The 14249-nt window shown below is 68.2% G+C and overlaps 3 protein-coding genes across 4 annotated transcripts in view; 1 reads left to right on the forward strand and 2 right to left on the reverse strand.

Moving 5' to 3' along the window:
* Positions 1-126: 126 nt before the first annotated feature.
* On the reverse strand, positions 127-1228 carry DNAJC22 (DnaJ heat shock protein family (Hsp40) member C22). The gene is made up of 2 exons (XM_065654178.1): positions 464-1228; positions 127-309 (listed from the first exon to the last, which is right to left on the reverse strand). Exons 1-2 carry the CDS (start codon positions 1226-1228, stop codon positions 127-129), a joined length of 948 nt encoding a protein of 315 aa, XP_065510250.1.
* A 7865-nt stretch (positions 1229-9093) lies between these two features.
* Positions 9094-10609, forward strand: C1QL4 (complement C1q like 4). Its single transcript, XM_065654525.1, has 2 exons — positions 9094-9612; positions 10430-10609. The coding sequence occupies exons 1-2, from the start codon at positions 9094-9096 to the stop codon at positions 10607-10609; spliced, it is 699 nt and encodes a 232-aa protein (XP_065510597.1).
* A 954-nt stretch (positions 10610-11563) lies between these two features.
* The window catches only part of LOC136000424 (dynactin subunit 2-like), a 35325-nt gene continuing 32639 nt past the window's right edge, over positions 11564-14249 (reverse strand). The window contains exons 3-14 of one of the 2 annotated variants that reach the window (XM_065654210.1): positions 14030-14126; positions 13862-13923; positions 13509-13601; positions 13264-13424; positions 13037-13187; positions 12869-12934; positions 12720-12758; positions 12525-12602; positions 12350-12421; positions 12151-12253; positions 11975-12066; positions 11564-11881 (exon numbers count right to left, since the gene is read on the reverse strand). In XM_065654210.1, the coding sequence (XP_065510282.1) occupies positions 11795-11881; positions 11975-12066; positions 12151-12253; positions 12350-12421; positions 12525-12602; positions 12720-12758; positions 12869-12934; positions 13037-13187; positions 13264-13424; positions 13509-13601; positions 13862-13923; positions 14030-14126 (1101 nt within the window). In that variant the 3' untranslated portion in view covers positions 11564-11794. The remainder of the gene's footprint in view (positions 11882-11974; positions 12067-12150; positions 12254-12349; positions 12422-12524; positions 12603-12719; positions 12759-12868; positions 12935-13036; positions 13188-13263; positions 13425-13508; positions 13602-13861; positions 13924-14029; positions 14127-14249) is intronic. The other variant, XM_065654211.1, reaches the window with a different exon arrangement.

The raw sequence follows: 14249 nt of genomic DNA on the forward strand, positions 1-14249 counted from the left end.
ACCCCCGCCACGCGTCACGCCGAGCAAAGAAACAAAGCAACAGAGAGAGGGGAACCTCGTGTTTACAAATCCCCCCGCGGCCCTTGGTCCCCGTGTCACCCCACTGTCACCGTCACCCCGCCGGTGTCACCCCGCCGCCGCCGCTCTCCTGTGCCCCAGCAGCTCCTCGTAGGCCTCCTGCAGCTCGATGAAACGCCGCTCGGCCTCCTCGGCCCGCTGCCGGTTGTGGTCTGGGTGCCAAAGCTTCACCAGCTCCCGGTAGCTCCGGTGCACGTCCTCGGTGGAGGAGCCGGGCAGGAGCCCCAGGACCTGGGCACGGCGGGAGGGACGCACTGCGGGGGTCTGTGGGGCTGCGTGTGCCTGGAGGGGACCCCAAAAAAGGGGCATTTCCCCCCCGCCCAGGGCACAGGAGCAGCAAACCCCGGGCACAGCATCCCCCAGTCCCCAGCGCCGCGTCTCGCACCTCGTACGCCCGCTGCTGCCGCTCGCCCCGGCCGCTCCACTCCTGCGCCGGGAAACCGCCAGCAAAGCCCAGAACCTCTGCCAGGAGCCCGGTGGCGCGGAGGGGCAGGAGCAGGAGCTCAGTGACAGCCCGCGGCAGCGCCAGCATGGTGCCCAGAGCCCCGGCGGCCCCACAGAGCCCGCGGCAGGCAAGCGGGGCAGCGAACGCCAGGCACGCCAGCCCCAGGCGGTAGAGCCGGGCGGCCAGCCGGGGCTGTGCCGCCCCGTGGGGTTTGTAGCGCCGGTGACGCTGAGCGGTGACGCCGGCGGCCAGGCTGGCGGGCAGCACTGCCAGCACCCGGCCCTGGAAGAGGAGGGAGGCGACGAAGGCTGCGGCCAGGGTGCTGGGCGCCCGTGCCGTCTGGTCCCCCACCGAGGCCACCAGCTGCACCCCCAGCCCCACGGCCAGCGGTTGCGCCACCAGCGCTGGTACCCACGGCATGGCCAGTGCCGCCACCAGCCCGAAATACGTCCCCACTGCCACCTGCCCCGCCAGGCGCAGCGGGCTGAGCGCCGGCACGGCCCCCACGCGCCCCCCCGGTGCCCCGTTGGCAGCGGCCACCCAGGCAGGGAGGTGCCAGAAGTCCCAGAGCCAGCCCCCCCCGAAGCCACCCAGTGTCACCATCCAGAGCAGCGCGTGGCTGTCCCGGCCCAGGTACAGGTGGTGCAGCCCCAGCGGCCCCCCCAGCGCCCACAGCCCGTAGGCCACCAGCAGCCGCTTGGCCATTGTGGCCCCCGCCGCGGTGACACCTCTGCGGGGCTGTCCGGGGGGGGTCACCGCCCTGGTGGGCCCCGGCACGGCCCCGGCATCTGGCACCTGCGGGAGGGGCCGTGCGGTCAGGGACCGCAGGTCACACTGTCCCCCGCCAGGGCCAGAGCCCCCCAGCACCAGTAAATGCCCCCCCAGGACCCTCTGAGCCCACCCAGGACCACCTGAGCCCCCCCAGTATCCTGTGACCCCCCCAGAAGCCCCTGAGCCCCCCCAGGGTCCTGCCTGCCCCGCAAGGACCCAGTACACACCCCACTAAGACTCCCTGCCCCCCCCCAGGCCCCTGTGAGCCCCCCATGACCCCACCCCGGACCCTCTGAGCCCCGCCCGGGGCCAGTGCACCCCCACAGCCCCCAAACCGCATTCCGGGGGGGCTCCAGCCGCCCGACCCACCTCTCCCCACGGAGCTCCCGGCGGCACCGCCCCCCCACCCGGGACTTTGCCCCCGCACGACAGCGGCCAAAGGGCACCGAGCCGGGGGGGAGGGACCCGGGGGGGGCCAGGGTGACCCCTCCGCTGCAGGTGACCCCCCCCGGGACTGTGTTTGCTCAGCCGGCGCCGTGTTTGCCCAGATTAAGCGGCTGCAGCCGCCAATTTGGGCTCATCCATAATTAACGGCCCCGCAGACGGGGGGGGGGACTCAGCCCTCTTAGCGGGTCCTGGGGGGGCTGCAAACCCCCTCCCCCAAGCTCAGCATCCCCCGGGCAGTGCAGCAGGATGGAATTTGGGGGAGCTGGATGGGACCCCCCCGGGCTTTGGGGCTGCATCCCCTCCCCATCGCTGCTGCGCTGGGGGTGGATGGGCCCCCCCATGATTTGGGGGTGCAATGCGGCAAAGCCCCGGTTCGGAGGAGGGGCTGCGAGGCCCGGACGCCTGGGTCCCTGGGGCTGCCGGCGGGGGGTGGGGATGCTGGTGCCCCCCCCGGCTCCGCTGCCCGTCAGGACGGGCTGACAGCGCCCCCCCCCCGCCCACCCTCGCCTGGCTGCCTCCCTGACAGCGGCTCCCTGCGGACCCCCCCGCCCACGCTCCGCTGCCCACCAGCCCCAGTTCGGGGGGGGCCCAGCCCCGCCAGCCCACATCGGGGCGGGGGGGGGCACCCCGGCTGGGGTGGGGGCCGGACCCCTCACCGGACCCCCAGGACCCCTGGGCGGGCGGGGGCTGCGGTGCCGTGGCCCCCTCGTTTCGGCGCAGGATCGATGCTGCGGGGGGGTCCTGCATCCCGATCGATCTCTTTAAGTATCTGGATTTTAAAATGTCAAATTTGCCTTCGGCGAGTGGGTCAATAGGGTGGGGGGCAGAGCCCCCCACGGCTGCCTCAGTTTCCCCGGGTGCCCCCCCGACATGCAGGGGAACCCCTGGGGGGTCTCGGGGTGCCCCAGCCCCGGGGGGGGCCACGGGGGGGCCTTTTTGCGGGTGTAATTGGTGCCATCGATCAGCCCCGGCCACCGGCGCTTACGGCATCGATTTGCGGCACCTTCCTGCGAATTGAAGCATCTGTCACCGCCCGGGTGCGCGGGGGCCACGGCGGGGACACAGGGGGACCACGGTGGGGACACGGGGGGACCACGGTGGGGACATGGGGGGACTACAGCTGGGGACGCAGGGGGACCATGGGGTCTATGGTTGGGGACACGCGGGGAGCATGGCTGGAGACATGCGGCGACCATGGTGGGGACACGGGGGGACCGCGGGGTCCATGGCTGGGGTCATGCGGGGACCATGGTGGGGACATGGGGGGACCGCGGGGTCCATGGCTGGGGACATGCGGGGACCATGGTGGGGACACACGGGTACCACAGCTGGGGACACATGGGAACCATGGTGGGGACACGTGGGGAGCACGACCAAGGACGCGGGGGGCCCATGGCTGGGGACACACGCGTGCCCTGGAGCCCACTGTGTCCCAACGCACACGTGTGCCCCCCCAAACCCCCTCCCAGCCCCCACACTAAGCCACATCCCCAGCGACATGGGACGCAAGTGTGCGCCCCCCCCGCTCCCCCCATCTCGCGCACACGTGTGTGCCCGTCCCCACGCTCCCCCCGTGCCGTCCGCGGTGTCACACCGCGTGTCACTTTGCCGGTAATTAATGCAAGCGCTGGGGCCGGAGTCCCCCCGGACTCGTACATCACTGCCAGCACCGCCCGTGCGGCCGCCCCCCCGCCCCCCCGCCCCGGTATTAGGGGAATTTTATATGTATTAGCTGTTGATGCACATTAATACATTAAAAATGTCAGCGGTGGAGCCCGGCTAATTGTCTGATTTAAATGTCTATTTGTCAGCGCCCGGCTCAGGTGGGCATGAGGCGAATCTGCAATGAGACCCCCCCACCCCCCCCCAGCACCGGGGTGGGGAACCTGGGACCCAGCACCCCATGGTGGGGCTCAGGGGGAACCCACAGAGCAGGGGGGGAACGTAGGTGCTGGGGTGCTGGGGGGTACAGGCAGGTGTGGGGGGTGAGTGGGAGCGGGACCCCCCCCGTGCCCCGGCCACCCATCTAATTGTCACCCGGTTGGAATGGATTTCTGCGCCCAACGTCCCCTGCATCCCTAATAAACACCGCTTGTCCGGAGGATTAATCCGGCCGGCGCAACCATCCATCTCGGCTGCACCGCGTGCCCCAACGGACCCCCCCTGTGCAGGGGGACGCAGCGGGAGGGGATGTCACCCCCACCAGGATCCCAGGGGTTTCCCTCCCAAGCTGCTTGTGGTCCCCCCATGGCTGAGACCCTGCAGCTCATCACAGCAGCGGCCGCTCCTGCCACCCCCAAAAGCCATCAAGGGGCACCCAGATGTCCCCAGGGTGTCGCGGGCTCCATCCCAGCCCCACACCGGGGTCCCCCCCCCAGCCCCGCGCCCCCCACACCAGCCGCTGGTTTATTGTTACCATTCAAGGACAATTCTCATCCATTTCGGGCCGGCCCAGCGCCCCGGCTTGATTGCAAACATGCCCTGGATGGAGCGCCCGGCCGCCCACAGCCCATCGATATTCATTTGCGCCAGGCCCCCCCAGCCCCGCTGACACGGCGATCTGTCTGCCGGCACGCCGCTGCCGTGGCAAGGGACGCACTTGGCCTGGCTGTGGGGAAGGGAAGGGGAGGTCGTCTGGGTGTGGGGACCATGCACTGGCACTGGGGACCATGCAACGGGCGCTGGAAACCATGCGCCAGCACTGGGGACCATGCAATGGGCACTGTGGACCATGCACCAGCACTGGGGACCAGGCAATGGGCAGTGGGGACTACGCACCAGCACTGGGGACCATGCAATGGCACTGGAGACAATGCACTGGGCACTGGGGACCATACACTGGGCAGCACTGGGCAGCCTGGGGCACAGGAACCGAGCACCGTGGCCATGCCAGCGCTGGATGTGACCCTGCGGGTCCCTGCGGTGCCGCAGGAGCCGGCGGCTCCTCGGGGGCCACCGAGGCAGATGGTGAACGCGGAGTCACCGGCCGGCTGCACCGAACCCCCTCCCCGCACCGCGGGGGGGACAGCGGGGACAAGGGGACGCGGCGCGATGCATTTATTCATGCTCTGCGCCCCGACCGCTGCGGCTCGCTCCGCGCTCAGCTCCCAGCTCCGGCCTTGGAGCCGCTGGCTCTGCAGTTGGGGATGCGTCTGTCCCCAGCGGGGTGGCCCACAGCATCATCCTGAGGACAGCCAGGGCAGCCAGGACGGGGAAACTGAGGCACGGCCACCAAGGACTGGGGACATCCCCGCCACGGCCGCTGCCACCCTCCCGGTGCCGGTGTGGTCACTGGGCTCGCTGCCCCCGTGGACGCAGCTGAGCCCCCCAAATCCCACCCCCTCCCCTGCACAACCAAAGGCAGGATCTGGCCCCGACCCCCCCATATCCCCCCGGGACTGACCTTTCTCATCGCCGCTGCTGCTATTTTTACCCCCAGCCTCGGCTCTGTCCCCCCCACCCCATCCCCACCACCCGCGGGGCCGGGGGCAGCTGGGACCCCCAAGCGTCCCTTGCTGTGCCCTCGTGTCCCCACAGCCAGGGCCCGAGCACCCGCTCCCCACCAGCCCCCAGCCCCTGCTAATTAGCACTCGGGCTTCCCCTCGCAGCCTGGCTAATTAATTCACTGTTGCTGCTCATTAGGATCAGCCGGGGGAGGGTTGGCAGAGGGACTCCGACATCCCTGTCCCCGAGGAGCAGCACGGGTGGCATCGATGACACCCGGACCCCAACCCCGCTGGGATGCGGCGGGGGCTGATGCAGCCGCCGTTAATTTGTTGCACAAACATGGGCGGGCTGGTCAGGATCGCATTGATCCTCCCGCATAAAGGGCCCATAAATCCATCCAATATCCTGCTGATTGATCGCCGCCCTTTGGAGGGAGCTGGCCCGGCCTGCAAATTCCAAACTCGACGGATAAATGACACACGCCGTGGGAGCATCTTCCCCCCCGCAGCCCCCGCCGTGTGCTGGCGGGTGTATGCACACGCATGCAGCGTGCACAGAGCATTGACACGCATGCACACGCATGCACTGAGCATGCACACATATGGACACTGATGCACAGACATGCACCGAGCACGCACCTGTGTGTACAAGCATGCACACACACACACACAGAGCATGCACACGCGTGCACACACATGCACAGAGCACGCACACATGCACACAGCGTGTATACAGCATGCAGAGCACACACACGCGTGCACACACCTCCACATGCACGCACACACGCAGGAGCAGCTGCTGCCACTGCAAGGACACGCGTGGCCCCTGCGCGCACACACGCATGTGCAAAGCCACCCGTGGGCCTGTTGCCCCCCGCAGTGACTCTGTGTAGGGGGCCCCTTGTCCCACCCCCTGCAGAGGGACCCACGATGTCCCCAGCACTGAGGCTGCCCGGGGCAGCCGGTGCCTTTTGCCTGATTTCTGCTTTTTTTCCCTGATATTTTTATAATTGCTGGGAAGCTGCAGGCAAAGGGGCCGGGGGGGTGTGGGGGGGAAGTAGCTCCTCTCCCGGGAGCGCAGAGGCCAAGACTTCATTTTGCATAACGGAGCAAATTCAGGCAAGATTTGGAAAAGAGCAGCTGTAAATCAGCCCCCCAGCAGCAGGCACCCCAGCAGCAGCTCCGCCAGGAGCAGCGGGGGCCGCATCCAGACCCCCCCAGAATCCCCGGGGCGTGGGCACCTCGGTGACACCGGGGGTGGTGGCTCTGTCCCCATCCCGGGGCTGGGAAGGGACTGTGTGCCCCAGTAGAACCGCCCCCCGGCCTGGAGATTCCTTGGAGTGCCCACAAATTGGGGGTGAACCCTGGGGAGGGGCCCCCGAAATGGGCCCGTGGCCGCCAGCCTGGGGCTGCATCAGTGGAGGGGGGCCCTGTGCTCCCCCTGCACACGCAGCCTCCGTGTCATGCATCCGAACCCCCCCGCTCACAGCCCCATGTCCGCCTTGCACACACACATGCACTCCCTCACCCCTCTTTGCACACACACAGCCCTGCACCCCCCTTTGCACACACACAGCCCTGCACCCCCCTTTGCACACACACGGCCCCGCACCCCCTATGCCCCCCTTTGCACACACACGGCCCTGCACCCCCCTTTGCACACACACAGCCCTGCACCCCCCTTTGCACACACACAGCCCTGCACTCCTCCTTTGCACACACACGGCCCTGCACCCCCCCTTTGCACACACACAGCCCTGCACTCCTCCTTTGCACACACACGGCCCTGCACCCCCCCTTTGCACACACAGCCCTGCACCTCCCTTTGCACACACACGGCCCTGCACCCCCCTTTGCACACACACAGCCCTGCACCCCCCTTTGCACACACACAGCCCTGCACCCCCCCTTTGCACACACACGGCCCTGCACCCCCCTTTGCACACACACAGCCCTGCACCCCCCTTTGCACACACAGCCCTGCACCCCGCCTTTGCACACACACAGCCCTGCACTCCCCCTTTGCACACACACGGCCCTGCACCCCCCCTTTGCACACACACAGCCCTGCACCCCCCCTTTGCACACACACGGCCCTGCACCCCCCCTTTGCACACACAGCCCTGCACCTCCCTTTGCACACACACAGCCCTGCACCCCCCTTTGCACACACACAGCCCTGCACCCCCCCTTTGCACACACACAGCCCTGCACCCCCCCTTTGCACACACACAGCCCTGCACCTCCCTTTGCACACACACGGCCCTGCACCCCCCCTTTGCACACACACGGCCCTGCACCCCCTCTTTGCACACACAGCCCTGCACTCCCCCTTTGCACACACACAGCCCTGCACTCCCCCTTTGCACACACACAGCCCTGCACCCCCCCTTTGCACACACACGGCCCTGCACCCCCCCTTTGCACACACAGCCCTGCACCTCCCTTTGCACACACACAGCCCTGCACCCCCCTTTGCACACACACAGCCCTGCACCCCCCTTTGCACACACACGGCCCCGCATCCCCTATGCCCCCCGTTGCACACACAGCGCTGTGCACACGCACGCCCCCCGCACCCCTTGCACACTCACATCCCCCCGCACCCCGTGCACCCCCCTCGCTCCCGTCCCTCCCCCCAGCCCCCCCCTCCGCCTCCCCCGTGCCCGGTGCCGTCGAACGGGGCGGGCGGAGCGGGGCTGCGGGCGCGGCGCGGGCGGGCGGCGGCCCCGGCACGTGGCTCCCGGCGCCGCGGGCGACAGGTACCGGCGGGCACGGGCGGGGGGGGACACGGTGGGCCGGGGGGGCAAAGGGGCGCTCCGCCGCCGCGCGTCCGCCGGGGGGCCCGGGCGGGGAGCGGGGGCGGCTCCGGGAGAACCGGCCCGGGCGGCGCTGCCCGGCCCCGGCCCCACCGGTGCGCACCGGGCAGAGCGGGGCGGTGGCGGGGCCGCTCCCGGGGGAGGGGGTCGCGTTCCCGGGGGTCCCGTTCCCGGGGGTGCCGCTCCCGGGGAACTTGGCGAGAAGTTGCCCCGCGCGTCGCGGCGGCTCCATCCCGGCTGCTCCCCGGCTCGTTCCCGGTTCCACTCCGGTTCCACCCCGGTTCCATCCCGGCTCATTCCCGGTTCCTCGCCGGCTCATTCCCGGTGCCATTCCGGCTTCATCCCGGCTGTATCCCGGCTCCAACCCGGCGCGGTCCCGGCTCCTTCTCGGCTCCATCCCCGCGCATTTGCGGTTCCATCCCGGCTCCATCCCAGCTCGATCTCGGCTCCTTCCCGGCTCGGTCCCGGCTCCATCCCGGCTCCGGTTACATCACCAGCTCCAACACAGGCTCCGGTCCCGATTCCAAGCCCGGCTGCTGCAGGAGCTTCGCTCTCCATCCTCGGCTCTGGTCTCAGCCCCGTCCCCGGCTCCAGTCTCAGTTCTGTCCCTGGCTCCGGCGCCGTCTCAGGTCCCGGTTCTGCTCCCGGTTCCATCGTCGGCTCTGGTTTCGTCGCCTCCACCACCGCAAGTCACAGCTCAGCTCCTCGCCCCGGCTCCAGCCCCGCTCCCCGTCCCATCCTCGGCCCCAGCCCCGCTGCTGTCACCGCTCCTGTCCCCATCTCCAGCACCACTGCTGTACCTGTCCCTGCTTCCAGCTCTGCTGCTGTGACCATCCCTGTCCCCATCCTCATCCCTGTCCCCATCTCCATCCCCACTCTGGTCCCCGCTGCCTGCAGCATCCCCATCCCTCCCTGGCCCCATCCCCAGCTCGGTCCCCACTGGGACGTGCGGCTCAGCGGGCGGCCGGGTGCTGCCTGTCCCCCCGGTGCCACCATCGCTCCCAAGGGTGACGAGGACCTGCTGGCGCTGGCCGCCTCCCGGCTGAGCCGCAGGAAGCGGGTGGCCGGGGCGGCCATTGGGGTGGCCATGGTGCTGGTGCTGCTGGTGGCCATCCCGCTGCTGGTGCACAGCTCCAAGGCGGCCGCGCACTACGAGATGCTGGGCAGCTGCCGCATGGTCTGCGACCCCTACCCTGAGCTGCCCCCCGCCTCCCCCCCACCGCCCTTCCTACCCGGCGCCAAGGGCGAACCGGGGCGCAAGGGCCGTGCCGGAGCGCGGGGTCCCCCCGGACCACCGGGACCGCGGGGGCCACCGGGCGAGCCAGGCCGGCCCGGACCACCGGGGCCACCGGGGCCAGGTCCCGGGGGGTACATCCCCTCCTTCTACAGCCCCAAGATCGCCTTCTACGCGGGGCTGCGGAAGCCCCATGAGGGTTACGAGGTTCTGCGCTTTGATGATGTCGTCACCAACGTGGGCAACTACTACGAGCCCTCGAGTGGGAAGTTCACCTGCCCTCTCCCCGGCATCTACTTCTTCACCTACCACGTCCTGATGCGCGGCGGCGACGGCACCAGCATGTGGGCCGACCTGATGAAGAATGGGCAGGTACGGATTAGGACCCCCACCAGCACCGGTGCCCCTCGCCATGGCTGCTCCCGGTGTCCCCGGTTCCCCCACCCAGCTCCTCCAGCCCCATTTCTCCCTGTGTCTCCACCTGGCACCCCCATCCCTGTTTCCCCATCCCAGTTTCCTCATCCTGCTTCCCTTATCTTCTTTTTCCCATCTTGTTTCCTCCTATTCCAGTTTTCCCATTTTCTTTTCCCTTAATCCCAATCGTGATCCCCATTCCCCCCACTCAGTCCCCACATTCCAGTTCCCCCATCAAATTCCGCCCCCCCTCAATTCCCACCCTCTTCTCCCCATCCCCATCTCCCCCCATCCCCACCACCCATCTCAGCCTTGGTGACACAACACCCCCATTGCAGGGGCTCCTGTCACCGGCACGGGGGACACGCAAACCCCCAGGGGTGCCAGGATTGGAGCTGGGGGGGACACCTGGCTGTGCCCCCGCACCAGGACGGCCACCAGCACTTGGGGACAGGGGTCGTGTCCCCGGCCGGTCCCTTTGTTCGCAGCAGCTCCTGCACGGCCTTGCCCCGGACATTTCCCATTTATTCCGGGAAAAACGAGCATCGATTCAGTGCGGTCGATGCCGCCTCTGCCACCCCCCCCGCTGCTGTCCCTGTTCCCCACCCCGGGCATTCCAGTGCTTGGGGACAGTGCAGGGCAGGGTCCCGCTCACTGCGGCTCTCTGGATTTTGTCACCTGGGGACCAAGCACTGATGGTGACACCCGGCTCAGCACCCCCGTTTCCCATCCCACGCTACGGAAGGGTCCCTGATGCCTGTGTCCACCCCCCAAGGTGCGGGCCAGCGCCATCGCGCAGGATGCCGACCAGAACTACGACTACGCCAGCAACAGCGTCATCCTGCACCTGGACGTGGGGGACGAGGTGTTCGTCAAGCTGGACGGGGGCAAAGTCCATGGGGGCAACACCAACAAGTACAGCACGTTCTCGGGGTTCATCATCTACCCCGACTGACCCCCTCTGGGGACAGACCCAACTGACCCCCCATCCCAAATACAGCATCTTCGTGGGGTTCATCATCTACCCTGACTGACCCCTCTGGGACACCCCCCCACAGGGACAGCCCCAACTGACCCCCCCCCAAATACAGCACCTTCTCGGGGTTCATTGTCTCCCCTGCGGGGACACGGCGGGGGGGTCATCCTGGCTGCCACCGGTGTCACTGTCCCCCCGCAGCAGCACCGGCCCCCCCACACTGCCCGGCACCTCCCTGTGCATAAAAATACCCCATGTCAGTGTGCCCCCCCCGCATGCCAGCACCCCCAAGGGTATTGGGGTGTCCCAGTGCTGTCCCCATCCCCAGGCCACCCCCTGTCCCCCGTCATTGGGCTCTGTGTCCCCCCCACAATAAACCACTGCGGGTTTGGATGTGCATCTGTTGCCTTCACCTCCCCGGGGGGGTGGGACAGAGGGGACATCCAGGAGGGGGCTGTGCTGCCATCACTCGCTGGTGCTGGCACCACCTGTCCCTGCAGTGGTGACGAGCTGGGGACCCTTGTTGTCACCTTCCGCAGCCCTGTCCCCATCCCTGACCTTGTCCCCACCCCTGGCCCGCAACCTTGTCCCCCATCCCTGTCCTGATCTCTGTCCCCAGCCTTGGTCCCCAACCTTGTCCCCCATCCCTGTCCTGATCTCTGTCCCCAGCCTTGGCCCCCAACCTTGTCCCCCATCCCTGTCCTGATCTCTGTCCCCAGCCTTGGTCCCCAACCTTGTCCCCCATCCCTGTCCCCAAATGGGCCGGTGCTGCCACCGTGTGGCCAGCGACAGGGAGGACACGGCTGCCCCCGGCAGGGGCTGGCGGGGGCGTGGGGGGGTCACAGTGCCCCTGGGTGTCCCCCCATCCTGGTGCCCCGCACCGTGATGTCCCCCCCATCCCTAAGCATCACCCGAAGGAGATGCTGACATGGATGCACTTTGAGCTGTTTATTGGGGTAAATGGGGGGGTACACACACCCCCCACCCCTGCAGTGTGAGTGGAGGGGTGGGGGGGCCCCTCCAGCCCCCACACACTGTGCTGCGGGGGGCAGAGCCAGGGCATGTACAAACAGGGGACCTGCGGGGGGGAAGTGATTCCCGGGGGGTCGCAGGACCCGGGGGGTGAAATGCCTCATGGGGGGGTGGGATGCCCCGGGGGGGGCGTCACTTCTGCAGCCGCTTGATACGGGCATCGATGTCGGCAAAGTTGTCCTCGACGATGGCCAAGTTCTCCTTCATCGTCTTCTGGACCTGGGGTGGGGGGACGAGAGGGGAAGGGGTGAGCTGGGGGGGGGCAGGATGGAGACCCCCCCAGCTCACCCGGGGCTTTGAGGGGGGACCCACCTCTGCCAGCAGCACCGCGTTGTCCTTCAGAGCCACCACCATCTCCTGCTGCGTCGTGTCCAAGTGCACCAGGACCTGCCCGAACTGGGCAGCTGGGGGCAGCGGGGGAAAAGCTCAGTGCTGGTGTGTCCCCCCCGCATGGTGACATCACATCGGTGTCCCCAGTGTCCCCTCACCTTGCTCGTGCAAGTCCCTGAGCGTCACCAGCCTCTGCACAACATCGGGCAGGGTGGTGGCCACAGGGTCCCAGCGCTGCAGCGTCTCGTGGAGCTGGTGGATCTGGGGGACGGGGCAAAAAATGGGGGGGTGTCCATGCACCCCCCACATGCCGGGGGTGCCTTTTTGGGTGGGTGTCGCCCCCACCCCAGCTCTCACCTTGCTCTGGGTGTCGGTGTCTTGCACCGTCGCCTTGTGCTTGGCCATTTCGTTCACCTTCCCCAGGACGCTCTGGGGAGGGAAGGGGGCGGATGTGAGCCCCCCCAAATCCAGCCGTGTCCCCCGCCAAGGTCAGAGCCATGGCCTGTGACACCCCCCCATGCCCCCCCCTCACCTGCAGCCGGGCTTCCACCTGGTCCAGCACGGCCACATCCAAGATGTGGACCTTGGCCTGCAGGACCTGCATGGTCTCCTGGGGACAAGGGGTGAGGGGGGGGACCCGGGGAGTGCCCCCCCAAGTGCTATGGGCACAGAGTTGGGGGCGGGGAAAAGGTCCCTGAGTGTCCCCCCCACCCCCTGTTTAACTCACCATGAGGTTGGTGCCTTTCAGCCCGGCCAAGAGCGGGTTCTGGGGGTGGAAATGGCATCAGCGGGGCAGGATGTGGGGCAGGACCCCCCTGGGGGGCAGGATGGGGGGAGATGGGGGGTAGGATGGGGACCCAGGACCCCTCCCCTCACCTGGCTGTCGGGCTCACACCGCATCGTTGCCTCAAGCTGCGCCAGCCGCTTCTCCAGCTCCGCGATCTGGGAGGGGTACACACACACACATGGGGGGGTGACACGACAGGACACCCCATTTCGGGGTCAGGCAGTGTCGTCACACCCCCCCCGCCACCCACCAGTTACCTTGGCTGTCTGGGCAAACTGGTCCTGCTCCGGCCTCCAGTACAGCTCGAAGGTGACGGTGTCCCCGGGGGGGGACGAGCTTTTTGCGGGGGGGCTCTTCCCTGGCGGCGCTTTGCTGTGCTTGGCCACCTCCAGCTGCTGCAGCAGCCGCCTGGGCGGGGGGAAACGGGTGTGGGGGGGACACTGGGACACTGACACCCGGGGGGGGTCCCGGCCCCCCCACTCACTTGGCCAAAGCCCCCTCGGGGTCGGCGAAGTCGATGGCGGCGCTGGGTCCCAGCAGCTGCTGCAGCCGCCCCGAGAGCAGCTGCTGCCGCAGCCCCTCCACCTGCCGGGCCAAGGTCAAGGCCGTCAGCTCCTCCTCGCCCACCGGCTCCTTTGCTGTGCTCTGCGTGGGGGGGTAAAACTGGCTGTGTCACCCCCCGGGGCGTGCCAGCCCGCCCAGCGGTCCCCATGCAGGGACGATGCTCACCGGGCTCCGCTGCACCTCCCGCAGCAGCTCCTGCACCTCCAGCTGCAGGCGCTGGTAGCGCTGCTGGGGGGTCTCCTGGGCGCCCCCCCTGCGCTGCAGAGAGAGGAACGGGGGTGTGGGGAGGGGTCCATCCCCTCCTGACCCTCAGCAAACGCGTTTTTCCTGGGAAATTCCCAGGGGGACGTTGGGGTCTCTGTCCTTGGAGCCGCTCAGGACACACTGTCCTGGGCCACCAGCGCCAGGATGGACTCCAAAACCCCCCCCCGTCACCCCCCTCTGCGATTTGGGACGTCGCCATGGGGTGATTTGGGGACAAAGGACTGTGCCCCGCAGTGTCCCCATCCCAAACTCACCATCTCACGCTCCCCAGACCTGTAGCCCATCTTCCTCGTCTTGCCGACGCGATCGGAGAAATCTGGGAGAAGAGGAACACCCCAAAATACTCAGCGTGGCTGCACCGCCCATGGAGGTCACCTCGGTGACACGATGTCCCCCACGTGTCCCCGACTCCCTCAGCTCACCCAGTCCCTCGGTACCCAAGCGCTTGTCCTTGAACTTCTCGTAGGCGGCGTTGGGGTTGATGATGAGATGCTCCACGCTGGTGCTGCTGAGCTCCTCCTGCGGGCAGGGACCCCCCCGGGCTCGTCAGCAAAACGGGGGGGACACAAAAGTGTTCCCGTCCTCCCCAGGATGGGGTCACAGCCCCCCCAGGACTGACACGCAGGGACAGACCCCAGCGGC

This window comes from Caloenas nicobarica, chromosome 33, assembly GCF_036013445.1.
Source record: "Caloenas nicobarica isolate bCalNic1 chromosome 33, bCalNic1.hap1, whole genome shotgun sequence".
NCBI classification, from domain to species: Eukaryota; Metazoa; Chordata; class Aves; order Columbiformes; family Columbidae; genus Caloenas; species Caloenas nicobarica.